Raw genomic sequence first — 12,414 nt, forward strand, 5'->3', positions numbered from 1 at the left:
GAAATTAACATTGTTAATTGTTAACAGTTAATTAACATTGTTAACTGTTAACCATACTACAAACCTTACTCAGTTTTTACACTTTTTAAAATTTGCATTCATTTGTGTATTTGTGTGTATATGTATAATTCTATGCAACTTTATCCCACAGGTAGATTTGTGTAACCACCACCATAGTTAAGACACAGAACTGTGTTCCCTTACCACAAAAGAACCTCCTTGTGCTGTCTCCTTATGTTTATACTCTCCACTAACCCCCTGCCCTCATCCTGTCATGCTTTTAAGAAGATTCTTAGAAATGCATAATTTATCCAGTTTTTTGTTTGTTTTAGGTAGGAGGGAGTTAATGTCCACCAGCAGTTTTCAGAGTGTCATCCCTAGATCAGTAGGATCACCATCCTTGAGAGAACTTATGGAAATGCCGATTCTCGGGCTCTACTCCAGACCTATTGAATGAGAAACTCTGGGGGTGGGTCCTAGTGATTGTTTTTTAATGAACTCTCAAGCTGAAGATTGGTAACTACTAACCTTAATACCCTTTATTAGTTTGGGGATCTTTCCTTTATCTTTACTGCTACCTTTTTAGTCTAAGCTGTCCTTGTCTGTCACCTAAATTGCTTTTTGTTACCATTTCCTCATCAATTCTGTCATCCTTATTCCATGTTCTGTGTAGGAGTATAAATGATATCTTAAAACATAAATTGGATCATGTTACTACTTAAAAACCTACCTGAATTTCTCATTGCTGGTAGAATACATCAGATTGCTTAGCATGACCTGTAAGCCCCTAACATGATCATGTCCCCGTTTAACTGCACCCCCATCCATGCTGCTCTCACCCTTGCTCACTTCACTTTAGCATAGTGGTTTCCTTTTGGTTCTGCTAATATGTCAGCCCCATTCCGTAATTCTGTTTCTCTAGCTTTCTTGGTTCCATCTTGTTTTTAAGATCCCAAGTCAGGTATCATCTCTCCTGTGAGGCCTTCTCTCTGGTTATTCCAATTCACGACACCTGGTTCATTTTCTTCAGACACCTGAGTCTTCAACATAATCCAAGCTTACCTTGTTTCTTTGTTTATTCCCATCCCCCTCCACTGGAATGTAACCATGAGAACGGGGGCTCTGTGTTTTTTTTGTTGATTAGTGCTCACTATCTAGAACAGGGCCTGGCACATGGTAGATGCTCAGGGAAGTTTTGTGTTCTTTGAATGAATAAATTAACTTTTTTCCTTTGCTGTCCATTCATCATATGACCACATGGAGTTATGAAACCTAAGATTTTAAATTATATTCTCTAGTGATTTTGACTGGTAATTTTTTCATTTCTAGAGATTTTTGAGATTTTCTTTTTCATTAAGATAGGACTTTTAGCAAAAGCATACACAATGAAAAAGCTGACAGAAAAGATTATTGATATAACTTAATAAGCCCATTTGAAACAAGTAAATGTTTTAATTAAGTACACTTAACAGAAAGTTTTAAAAATTGGACATTTCTTGAGATAGTACCAAGAATACTGTCTAGTGACTGAATTATTTTCCTTAACAGGTTATGTCGCTTGAAAAAGAAAGCACAGGCAGAAGCAAATGCCACAGCTATCAGTAATCTGTTGCCATTTATGGAATATGAAGTACATACTCAGCTAATGAATAAACTAAAACTCAAAGGAATGAATGCTTTATTTGGACTGAGAATTCAGATCACAGTCGGTGAAAATATGTTGATGGGCTTAGCGGTAAGTTTAGATGTTTTGGTTTTGTTTTGTGATTCCTGTAGTTGTAATAGATTCTGTTTCATGTGATTCAAAGAGTCTTTTAAAAGGACTTATTTAAAAAAACTGGCATTAAGATCTTTAAGGGTTGGGACATTATAGGAAGTAAATAATAGGGTGATAGGCTTTTAAACATTTTATTTTTATAATTATGAATTAATTAAAATTCAGTTAATGAAATTATATAGAATTGTATATTTATATTATTATATTTTTATATTCTGACAATCTCAATAGTCACATTTCTAAAAATTATCACGTGTAGCTTGTTTAGTAAGTGGGTCATCATTTTTCTGGACGTTATTATTTTTTATGCATTGCTAAGACAAGATTTCTCCTCAGCGCAGTTGACATTCAGGACTGGAACCCTCTTCATTGTAGGAGTCTGTCGTGGTCACTGTAGAATGTTTAGCAGCCACCCTGGCCTCCGCCCACTAAATGTTCATGGCTTTCCTTCAGTGTGATGAATAAAAATGTTTCCACACATTACCAGATGTCCCTGCAGGGGCACAGTCACCCCTGAGGGGGAGGACCACTATGCTAAAATAATCTATAGTTGTATGAAGAAAATAAAGCAATACATATGAAACAGCCTACGGCTGAATACAGAATTAAGTTTCATCATAAATGTGCTCCTGTGGTCAACAGTGGAATGTGCAATGAAGTATGTGTTTCTTTTTCTTTTTTTTAAGTATGTTTTTCTTAAGTGTTGATATATTGCGAGGCAGTAGAGGGGTGCTGGGTGTTTCAGTGGGTTGAGCGTCTGACTCTTCATCCCAGCTCAGGTCCTGATCTCAGGGTCATGAGTCTGAGCCTGCACTGGGCTCCATGCCCAGTGTGGAACCTACTTAAAAAAATAGAAAAAGAAACATTGTGAGGGAGTGGGAAGGTCTTTATCTCAGCTTTATGTTCACCTTGTCTTATTAGAAAAGAAGTTCTGACTAGAAAGTCATCATAGGGTAAAGCGAGAGTTGTCTTTATAAGTTGTTTGAGACCCAGAGAACTAGGTGCCTGCACAATATATATTGACCAGGTAGAAACTGATTAACAGTATTTATGGAAATCCTCTCCTATTTTAGACACTTGGCTAGCTAGAATCTTTATCTGTGACACTGGCACTTTCCAAATTGGAATTCTCTGCCATCTTTCTGAGATGCATAGAAATTTAATTTAAAGAAATTTATAGAACTTGAATTTTTTTTCTCAGTATGCATTTGTAGATTAAATGCTAAACTATTTCCTGTTCATGCATTTACAAATATGTAAATTGCTGTATGTAGGGGATAATTGTGTGATAATGATAAACTAATCAGGTAATCATGAATTCTATAACAAGAGAAATTTGCAATGATTAATGAAAGTAATCTGATTTATATTAAAATATTTGATATCTAGATTAACTTGTGAAGAAAGTGTTCATTATAATTCATTCATCTAAAAACTCTCATGCTTAGCAATTATTATACATGTATAATTTGGCTGAATACAAAACTGTCATTATTGGTGGGTGTCTGTGAGAACTAAGAGCTTGATTCAGATCCAAAGATTTAAAAAGCATTGTGCCAGCTGTATCAAATACTTATGGTGGTTGAGCCCCAGGAAACTAGTTTGTGTAATTTTTCAGTGTCTGCCTAAAATACTGCCTTTTCTGATTCTTGCTAGTCTTTTCCTTCTTGACCACTAGTGACACTCATTACAATTGTTTGATATTTTGGTCTTTGTGCTGTGGTTTAGCTTGTGCACTTAAGTCTCAAGGCCCCAGGAGTAGCTTCCATGATAACTGATCTCTGATGAATGTCTACTGCGTGTCTGGCTCTGTGCTACTCCAGAAGGAATGTAAGGTTACTTTACTAGAGGGGAAAATGGATGCTGTGATAGATTGAAACTTGTCCAAAGTGGTGCGATTACATGTACTGGAACTGAATTTCAAACCTAGGCCTGTCTTATTCCAGAGTCTGTGTTCTCAAGCTTTCTGGGCTGTTGCCTTGTTAGGTGGTGTGCTAAAGTTTCATATGGCGGGAGGGTTCTGAGGTTGAGTATTAGAGACTGGGTCATAGACACAGTCATGGGCACTAACAAACAAACCAGGAGAGAGAGCTTCTAAGGATCAGTTTCATCTACTGCACAGACATCATCATAGAGTATCATACCCTTTTTAGGATGAACTTTCACAAAATTGGCATTTGATTAGAAAGAATAATAATAACCCATACAGGAGTGTCCGACTCTTGATTTCAGCTCAGATCATGATTTCAGGGTTAGGAGATTGAGCCCTGCCTTGGCTCAACAGGGCATGGAGCCTGCTGAAGATTCTCTCTCTCCTTCTCTGCTCCTCTCCCCCACCCTCCCAACTCACTTGCATACACTCTCTTAAAAAAAAAAAAAAATTACACAGTTCAAAATACACAAGTATCCAGAGTTAAAAGAAATGTCTTTTCTTGTCTACATTCTACTCCTTCGATGTTAACAATTTGATATTTATACTTGTATATATATATATATGTTGCTTTGCTTATATAAGCATGTTTAAACGTAAATGCACATAAGGGTGTGTGTGTGTGTGTGTGTGTGTGTGTGTGTGAAAATATTGTGTTTCGTATTTCCCTTAGTAGTTTTCTAATACTGCTGGCATGTGGTACCATTAGAGAGTCAGAGATTAATAGTGATTTAATTAAATATTTAAAATAAATCTATATTAAGTAGTTTCCTTTCTTGGTAATTATGAAGGTGGGGTGGTGTCAGGAAAAGTTCTCGGGCTTTAGATTTTTTTTTTTTTAATTTGAGAAAAAGAGCCCACAAGTAAGAGGGAGGGGCAGAAGGAGAGGGAGAAGCAGGCTCCCTGCTGAGTACCGAGCCTCCCAGGATTGTGACCTGGGCTGAAGGCAGACGCTTAACCAACCCAGGTGTCCCAGGTTCTTGGATTTTAGAATGAGAAACATATTCAAATCTCTCCTCCACGTTTATTGACAGTATGATCTTGAGTAAGTTTCCTGTCCTTTTTGAAGTTCAGTTTCTTCACTTGCTTTGTAAAAGTTTCCCTTTTACTTTGTCACTTTAAAGGGGAATTATTTAATCAATCATGAAACATTTACTTTTCAACAACTTTTAAACTTTTTTTTCCTACACTATTTTTCAATGCAATTTATTTTTTACAATCATAAGGTAAAAATTGAAAAGTGCTGTTGGGTATGCAGTGAAAAGTAAATCCTTCTTTCATTGCTGTCCCACCTACCTACCCAGGATTCTCTCCAGAAGCAACCAATTCCTGTTACCAGTTACGTGTTTCTGCACTCTTCCCATGTACGTCCAATACATGCACTGATGCTAATTATATTTTTCCTGTAAGGCAAATACATCTTTTATAAATGTGAAAACTTAAGGACTATTATTCTTTAGATATTTTTTCTGATTATTTCCCCCATTATTTTTACAAGTCGGCCACAGGTGTATATTTAGCAGCTTTACCAACGCCTGGTGGCATTCAGATTGCTGGGAAGACTCCTAATGATGGCTCCTACGAACAGCATATATCGCATATGCAAAAGAAGATAAATGACACAATTGCCAAGAATAAAGAATTATATGAAATCAATCCTCCGGTAAGTGAAATAAATCCACATTGTGACTATGTAAGTTATTGTTTAGGGGTTAGCTTATTTTGGTGTTATTTTATTTTGGACATAAGATATTTTTTTTCACCGTTGAGATTTGCTGTCCTCATTACTCATTCTTTTCACCTCCCTTTACATTCATGCTCAAATGTCTCCTTTTAGGGAGCTGACTCTGACTGCCTTATTTGAAAATTGTATCCTTCCATCAATTTTTGATAACCCCCACCCACCTTTTTTATTTGTTTTTTATTTCTCTTGTCTGTGTGTGTGTGTGTAAACCCAAAGAAATATGTTTTTTATATTTGTCATTGCTTATTATTCCTAGTAGAATGAAACTCCCTTGGGGGGCAGTATTTCTGAGGCCTGGAACAGTTCAGTAGTATCCTCTTGATTAAATAAATGGTTTAAATGTTCATTTTTAGTTAAAAGAAAGATTGCTTATTTATATGCTTAAAATAGGAAAGAATACACCATTTTTCAGTTTTAGCTTCTTTCTCAGGATTTTCCTACCCTCCACTTCCATAGGCAGTCTTTGATACTAAGTTTGTAGGAGATGTCACAGTGTCTCTTACTCTGAGGGCACCTCATAGCCAGAGTCTGAATTGAAGGAAAGAAGTGTTGGAGTTAGAAGGAATCCATTTGTTTTTTTTATGAGTGTCCAATCATGAAATACTTTGGTAAAAAGAAAGTTTTTGGATAACATTATTATGGTGATTATTTGATTTTATACACACTATTGAATTTTGGTTTGTTATCTGGGACAGTGCATCTGCATTCTAGCTTCAGACTTGCAGCTTTCTCACAGAGTTCATCTGAGAGGAATTTCAAAGATACGACAGTGCTACACTGTTAAGGGTGGTAGACAGTGGTCACATGTGACTACAGAGCACTTGGTATGTGTCTGGTCTGAACTGAGGGGTGCTATCAGCATAAAATACACACTGGATTTTGAAGACTTAATAGAAAAAGAATATAAATTGTCTCAGGTATTTTTTTATATAATTACATGTTGAAAGTGTAATCTTTTGGATATAGTGAATTAAGTATTTTATTAAAATTGACTTTGTTTCTTTTTGATTTTATTATCTACGAGGTGTGCTTTGTATTTCCGTTGAACAGCGCTGATACAGAGCTTCTTTAAATTCACTAAGAAAGTTGGTGTGTTAATATGTTATATGTTTAAATAACCATTGTAAAAGTTTCCACACAACACTACTGACTGCTTGTTGGCAGTACGTTATTTTTCTTTTATAATTATGTTTTGATATTTGACAGATAGTGTTTATGCCTCTTGGGGAGAATGATTTGCAAAGCTTTATGTTAGGGCTTCATGAAAGAAGCTGAACTCTTGCTTACCAGTGTTCATCAACTATGTACTTACCATGCTGACCTCCCACAGGAAGAATTGACACCCTCCTCTGTTACATTCCTAGTGTTTCTGTATGTGCTTCTGTCATAGGGCCTGTTCCATATTACTGCACTTAGCTTTTATGTGTCTGTCTGGCTTTATGAGCCTTTTAAAGTCAGACATATTTAGAGAATGTGAATTAAATTATTTCATCTAGTCAATAAATATTGAGCTTTTGTATTAGCAGTACATTTTAGAGGAGGGAATAAATCTGTCATGATTCTTAAAATTTCAGCATATCTAGATTTAATGTATTGAATATGACTATATTTCCACAAAAAGACTAGCTTATGAATTTTCTAATATGTCTCTCCTTATTTCAGCGTAACATCTCAGAATTTGTTTGACAAAGTCAGTGTAGTAGGTCACTAGTCATATTACAATTTCGTCTTTTCTCCTTCTGAGACAATGTATGCCCACTCTGAAAATGCGGATCAGTGTGTTTCTTGTCTTAGGAAGGTAGCTCCAGCTGAAGTGAATGTCCTTGTTTGATTTTTTTTTTTTCTCAATACTGAAAAATCTTTCAAATGCAGAGATATAGTCCCACTTAACTGGAGATAATTCAGGCAAACAAAGGTATCAAAAGGTGCAAAACTTTCAGAATAACAAACAGGACCAGTGGTGAAATTTCATTATGAATCTAAGATATATTAAATCCTGGATAGTTGCTTTTATTAGGTCAATAATATAATGACAGAAGCATAACCAAATCTTAAACTACTAAAAAATTATAAAAAGGTGTTATCTAGTGGGAAGAACATTGTACTGGGTAGGTTTATCACTTAAAGTAGTTTTCAAGCCCAGGCAAACTGCTTTACCTCTGAAGTGAAGCTCTTTCTTATTTTATAGGCATTATAATAGGCACCCTGTCAGAATTATACAGGGCAAGTTAATTTGGGGTATAAATAAGAGAAATGAATGTGGAATTATTTTATAGATCACTATTATGAAATTGTGGTAGTCTTTTTTTTTTTTTTATATTTTATTTATTTGACAGAGATCACAAGTGGGCAGAGAGGCAGGCAGAGAGAGTGAGGAGGAAGCAGGCTCCTGCTAAGTAAAGAGCCCGATGCGGGGCTCGATCCCAGGACCTTGGGATCATGACCGGAGCCGAAGGCAGAGGCTTTAACCTACTGAGCCACCCAGGCACCCCAAAATTGTGGTAGTCTTATGTAAGGTATGCACTAGCGATGAACATTTAAAGCTTCATTTTGAAAAGAAATTCTTATACTCTTTATTTTTAAAAAACATAGCTTTGTTATGCCAACAATAGGCTATGCTTTTTGCATTTGTGCTCACGTATTCACATTCTCCCATCCAAGTACTAACCAGGCCCGACCCTGCTTAGCTTCTGAGATCAGACGAGATCGGGCGCGTTCAGGGTGGTATGGCTGTAGACACGTATTCACATTCTGATAGTCCTTGTAGCCAACAGATATTTAGAATCTCTGGTTGGCTCTGATCTTTGACTATGTAGTGGTAGGTAAAAGCTTGCAAACCCATATGGGTCACACCATACACTGACCTCAAAAAGATCATTGTTGTAGCTACCAAAGTTTATTTAGCTTAATTAGTTATACAGCAAATACCTGCATAATGTATATATTATGTATACATGCACACATTTATCATAGTCCTCATTTTATTATGTGGAGCTTTGAAAAATTCCCACTAGATAAGAAGAGATAAAAAAAGTGAGAATCCTTTTCGGAGACTAAATTTTAATTTTTTCTGGGCTTTTCGGTCTTTTAAATGCTGAAAATAACTTTTGAGCTGGAAGGACTGCCAGTTCCCTACTCATTGTGGTGTCCTCTCTGTACACTAGATGTCAGTATTGCCTTGCTAGCTGGCAGTCCTATATGTTTATGGATCGGTGTAGCCAGGCTGCTATTATTGATAAAAGGAAATATCCATGTACTCTATAAAAGGCTAATTAATTATGAAAGTTAAAATTAAATATAGGCTGTGAATATATTTTACAGACTTTTTCTCTACAGATATTTATTAATATAAAAATTTAAAGTCAAACTGAAGTGTATAAGTATGAAATCATGTTATATATCTGAAACTAATATAATGTTATATGTCCATTATACTTGAGTAAAAAGAAAAAAAGACTACAGTTTACAAAATAACCCCAAAACTGAAAAAGACTATCTCATATGACATAAAGCAAATGTATTTCTTTTAGGATATATCTGAAGAGATTATAGGATCACCCATCCCAGAACCTAGACAGCGCTCAAGACTTTTAAGATCTCAGTCAGAAAGCTCTGATGAAGTTACAGAATTGGACCTTTCACATGGGAAAAAAGATGCTTTTGTGTTGGAGGTATTACTGCATTAGACTAATTTCTCAAAATTTTTGGAAGATAAGATGTATATTGTTACAATCAGATCCTAAATTGATGTGATGTGATTTTGTATTATTGCAACTGTTATAAATATACAAAAAGTTTATTATAGAAATTATAGCAAATTTTAAAATATTAGAAGTTGTTATATATTTTTTTGATCAAACCCAGGTACAATAATGCAGGTGATTTTGGAAAAATTAATGTATGGGTTGAAATAAAATTAAGATAGTGCCTAAGCTAAAAAAGTAATGCTTAATTCTTAGAGCTATTTTTGTAAACTTGAATGCATTTAAATTAAAGTGCTGTTTTTTGACTTACTATCTCTACTTGCTTCATGTGTTATAACATGTTAGTATAATTGTATCCTTTCACATGTGTATAATAGCACTACGAATTCTGAGTATAGTGTTTTCTTACTGAATTTAGAAGGTATGGTTGAGCTTCCATTATAAAAACACACTCAGACCTTTCCTGGAGAATAAATGTGGCGTGGAAGATATATGGAGCCTCCTGCCTCGCAAGTCTGCTCCCTCTGCCCTGCCCTATAAACAGTTAGCTTTAATGGAGATAAATGATCTTCCTTTGGTATTAAGGAAAGGAAAACAAATGAGGATATTCAGAAATGTTCTGGTAAGGTTCCAGTTGAGAGAAAAACATCAGATGCCTTTATTTTAGTAAAGCAGGAAGCTCATGGTAGAATTTTTGGGGGATGGGATTAGACATTTGAAGAATCTAGAACAGTGCCTATGAACGTGATCAGGATGTCAGCCATGGGAGATGCACAAGACTGAACTGAGGTGAGAGTGTTGACTTGTAGAAAACTCAGACTATATGGATGTTTGCCTGTTTCTCATATTTTTCTACAGTCTGAGAATGAACAAAAAATGGAGGTTGGTAAAAGAAAATGTAAGACTGAGGAGGTAAAAGGTGCTAGGGTACTTTTTGGGGTAGTGCTACTCAGAGTGTGCTGTGGCTGCCTATATAGCATCAGCACCATCTGGAATCTTGTAAGAAATGCAAACTCTGGAGCCCGTACTTCAGACCTAGTAAATGAAAATTAACTAAATGAAAATTTCAAGGTAGGCCCCAGGAATCTGTTTAACAGTCTAGAGCATTATTGAGCTTTATGGTCCCAGATCCTAGCTAAGTAGAGAGTGAAAGTGCTCCAGATCTGGGTAGAAGGCTGAGAGCAAGGTGCAGATTCAGTATGAGAGGGAACAGACAGGATATTGTAGTTGGAATTGGGTGTGGAATATTTTTGGGAATAGTGGGTTGAGGTATGGCTGTGACTGTGGATAGCTATGGTAAAGTTAAAAATGGTTCTTCAAGTCTCAATAGTAATGTGAAGGGACACTTGAAGTGTGTGAGAGTCAGTCAGATTCCTGCTGTATAGATGAATGTCAGCATATGTCTAGTTGGATGGTTTCACTATTTATTATTCACAATGGAATATTGTGAATAAGAAAAACAGAATTTGGATTTATTTTTCTTAGCTGTGCTTTAATTATCCCTATGTAATTCAGTTTTAAAGCAGTTTTGTATATAAGTCAAAAGATCTTTTTAAATTGCCTTTATTAACTTATACAAGTAGAGATAATTGTTTATATCTTTATAAGCCTTTTGAAACATGTACTCATAAAAGCTTGAGAAAAGGCTCGCTCTCTTTTTTTTTAACTGAATATACTTTAAAATGTGAAATGTTTACTTAGAAGTATTTATAATAAGTATTGTGGAAAAATTTACAGATATTAGAACTTTTTTCTTTTTTAAGATTCTGTTTATTTACTTGAGAGAGAGAGAGAGAGAGCAGAAGGTCAGAGAGAGACTCAGATTCCCTGTGGAGCTGGGAGCCTGATGTGGGGCTCAGTCCTGGGACTCCAGGATCATGACCTGAGCCGAAGGCAATTGCTTAACTAACTGAGCCACCCAGGCACCCAGAACTTTTTTTTTTCAAGTTTTGTATTTTAATTTAGGGGAAAATGGCTCCGCTTTTTCTTGACTCTCATGTTTTCTATTTAGTAAATAATAAAAACAATGATTTTTTTAAAATTTGAAGTTATTATACATTTAGTACTTACACAATAGTTCTAACCCTTTTATTTTCAGATTGATGACACAGATGCTATGGAAGATGTACATTCTCTGCTTACTGATGTTCCTCCTCCTTCAGGTGAACAGAAAAAACATACTTTTGAGATGAGACTCGTTTTATATATCAATATTTTAGTTCATAAATTATTATAGTAATACTAAATTTATTTTAAAGGCTTTATCAGTGTCACGTCCTGTCATGTACTTTGCTGCTCCAAGGCTAATAAAACATAGTTTACAATTACTTATGTTAGAACTTAGGTGAACTGAGGGGGTGCCTGAACGGCTCACTCAGTAGAGCATGTGACTCTTGATCTTGGGATTGTAATTTCGAGCCCAATGTTAGAGATTGCTAAAAACTAAAATCTTAAAAAAAGAAAAAATGCAGGTGAGCTAGATTTTTATCTTTATTTTTTTATTTACTTATTTAATTTGTTTTTCAAAGATTTTATTTATTTATTTGACGGGGACACAGAGAGAGAGGGAACACAAGCAGGGGCCATGGAAGAGGGAGAAGCAGGCTTCCTGCTGAGCAGGGAGCCCTGATACCGGGCTCAAACCCAGAACCCTCGGATCATGACCTGAGCCAAATGCAGACGCTTAACGGCTAAGCCACCCAGGCACCCTAGATTTTAAAGATTTCATTTATTTGAGAGGAAGAGAGCTCATCTGCATGAGCAGGGGAAGGGGCAGAGAGGGAAAGGGAGAGGATATCAAGCAGACTCCTCACTGAGCACAGAGCCTGTGAGGCTTGATCTCAGAGCTGTGAGAGTCAGATGCTTAACTGACTTGAGCCACCCAGGTACTTCTAGGTAGACTGATTTTTAATCCTTTCATGTTAATACTAAAAAAACCCACCAAACTCATAATTTATTAAGATGGTGTAAAGTTTACGGAAAGTGTAGTGTTTTAGAAAAAAGAGTAAATGGATCTCATAGTTAGAATTCCATGTAATAAGTGAAAAATGTTATTCTTTAACATAAAAATAGATAAAATAATATCATATAGTTTAACTATGATTTATTTTGACAGGCTTTTATAGTTGTAATACAGAGATTATGCCTGGTATCAATAACTGGACATCTGAAATACAGGTAAACATTTTCATAATTTTAAGCAACTACAACGTTTATGATTTTAGCAAGTTCCTTCTTAATATGTTTTCTCTTTGACCAC

The 12,414-nt window shown here is 35.7% G+C and overlaps 1 protein-coding gene across 14 annotated transcripts in view; it reads left to right on the forward strand.

Moving 5' to 3' along the window:
* Positions 1–12,414, forward strand: part of C2CD5 (C2 calcium dependent domain containing 5) — a 101,468-nt gene that overhangs the window by 69,359 nt on the left and 19,695 nt on the right. For all 14 annotated transcript variants that reach the window (XM_032855277.1, XM_032855282.1, XM_032855280.1 and 11 more), the window contains 5 exons: positions 1,549–1,735; positions 5,206–5,370; positions 8,982–9,122; positions 11,254–11,317; positions 12,271–12,332. In XM_032855277.1, the coding sequence (XP_032711168.1) occupies positions 1,549–1,735; positions 5,206–5,370; positions 8,982–9,122; positions 11,254–11,317; positions 12,271–12,332 (619 nt within the window). The remainder of the gene's footprint in view (positions 1–1,548; positions 1,736–5,205; positions 5,371–8,981; positions 9,123–11,253; positions 11,318–12,270; positions 12,333–12,414) is intronic.

Source organism: Lontra canadensis, unplaced genomic scaffold (assembly GCF_010015895.1).
Source record: "Lontra canadensis isolate GAN:19392208 unplaced genomic scaffold, GSC_riverotter_1.0 scaffold9, whole genome shotgun sequence".
Classification (NCBI taxonomy): domain Eukaryota; kingdom Metazoa; phylum Chordata; class Mammalia; order Carnivora; family Mustelidae; genus Lontra; species Lontra canadensis.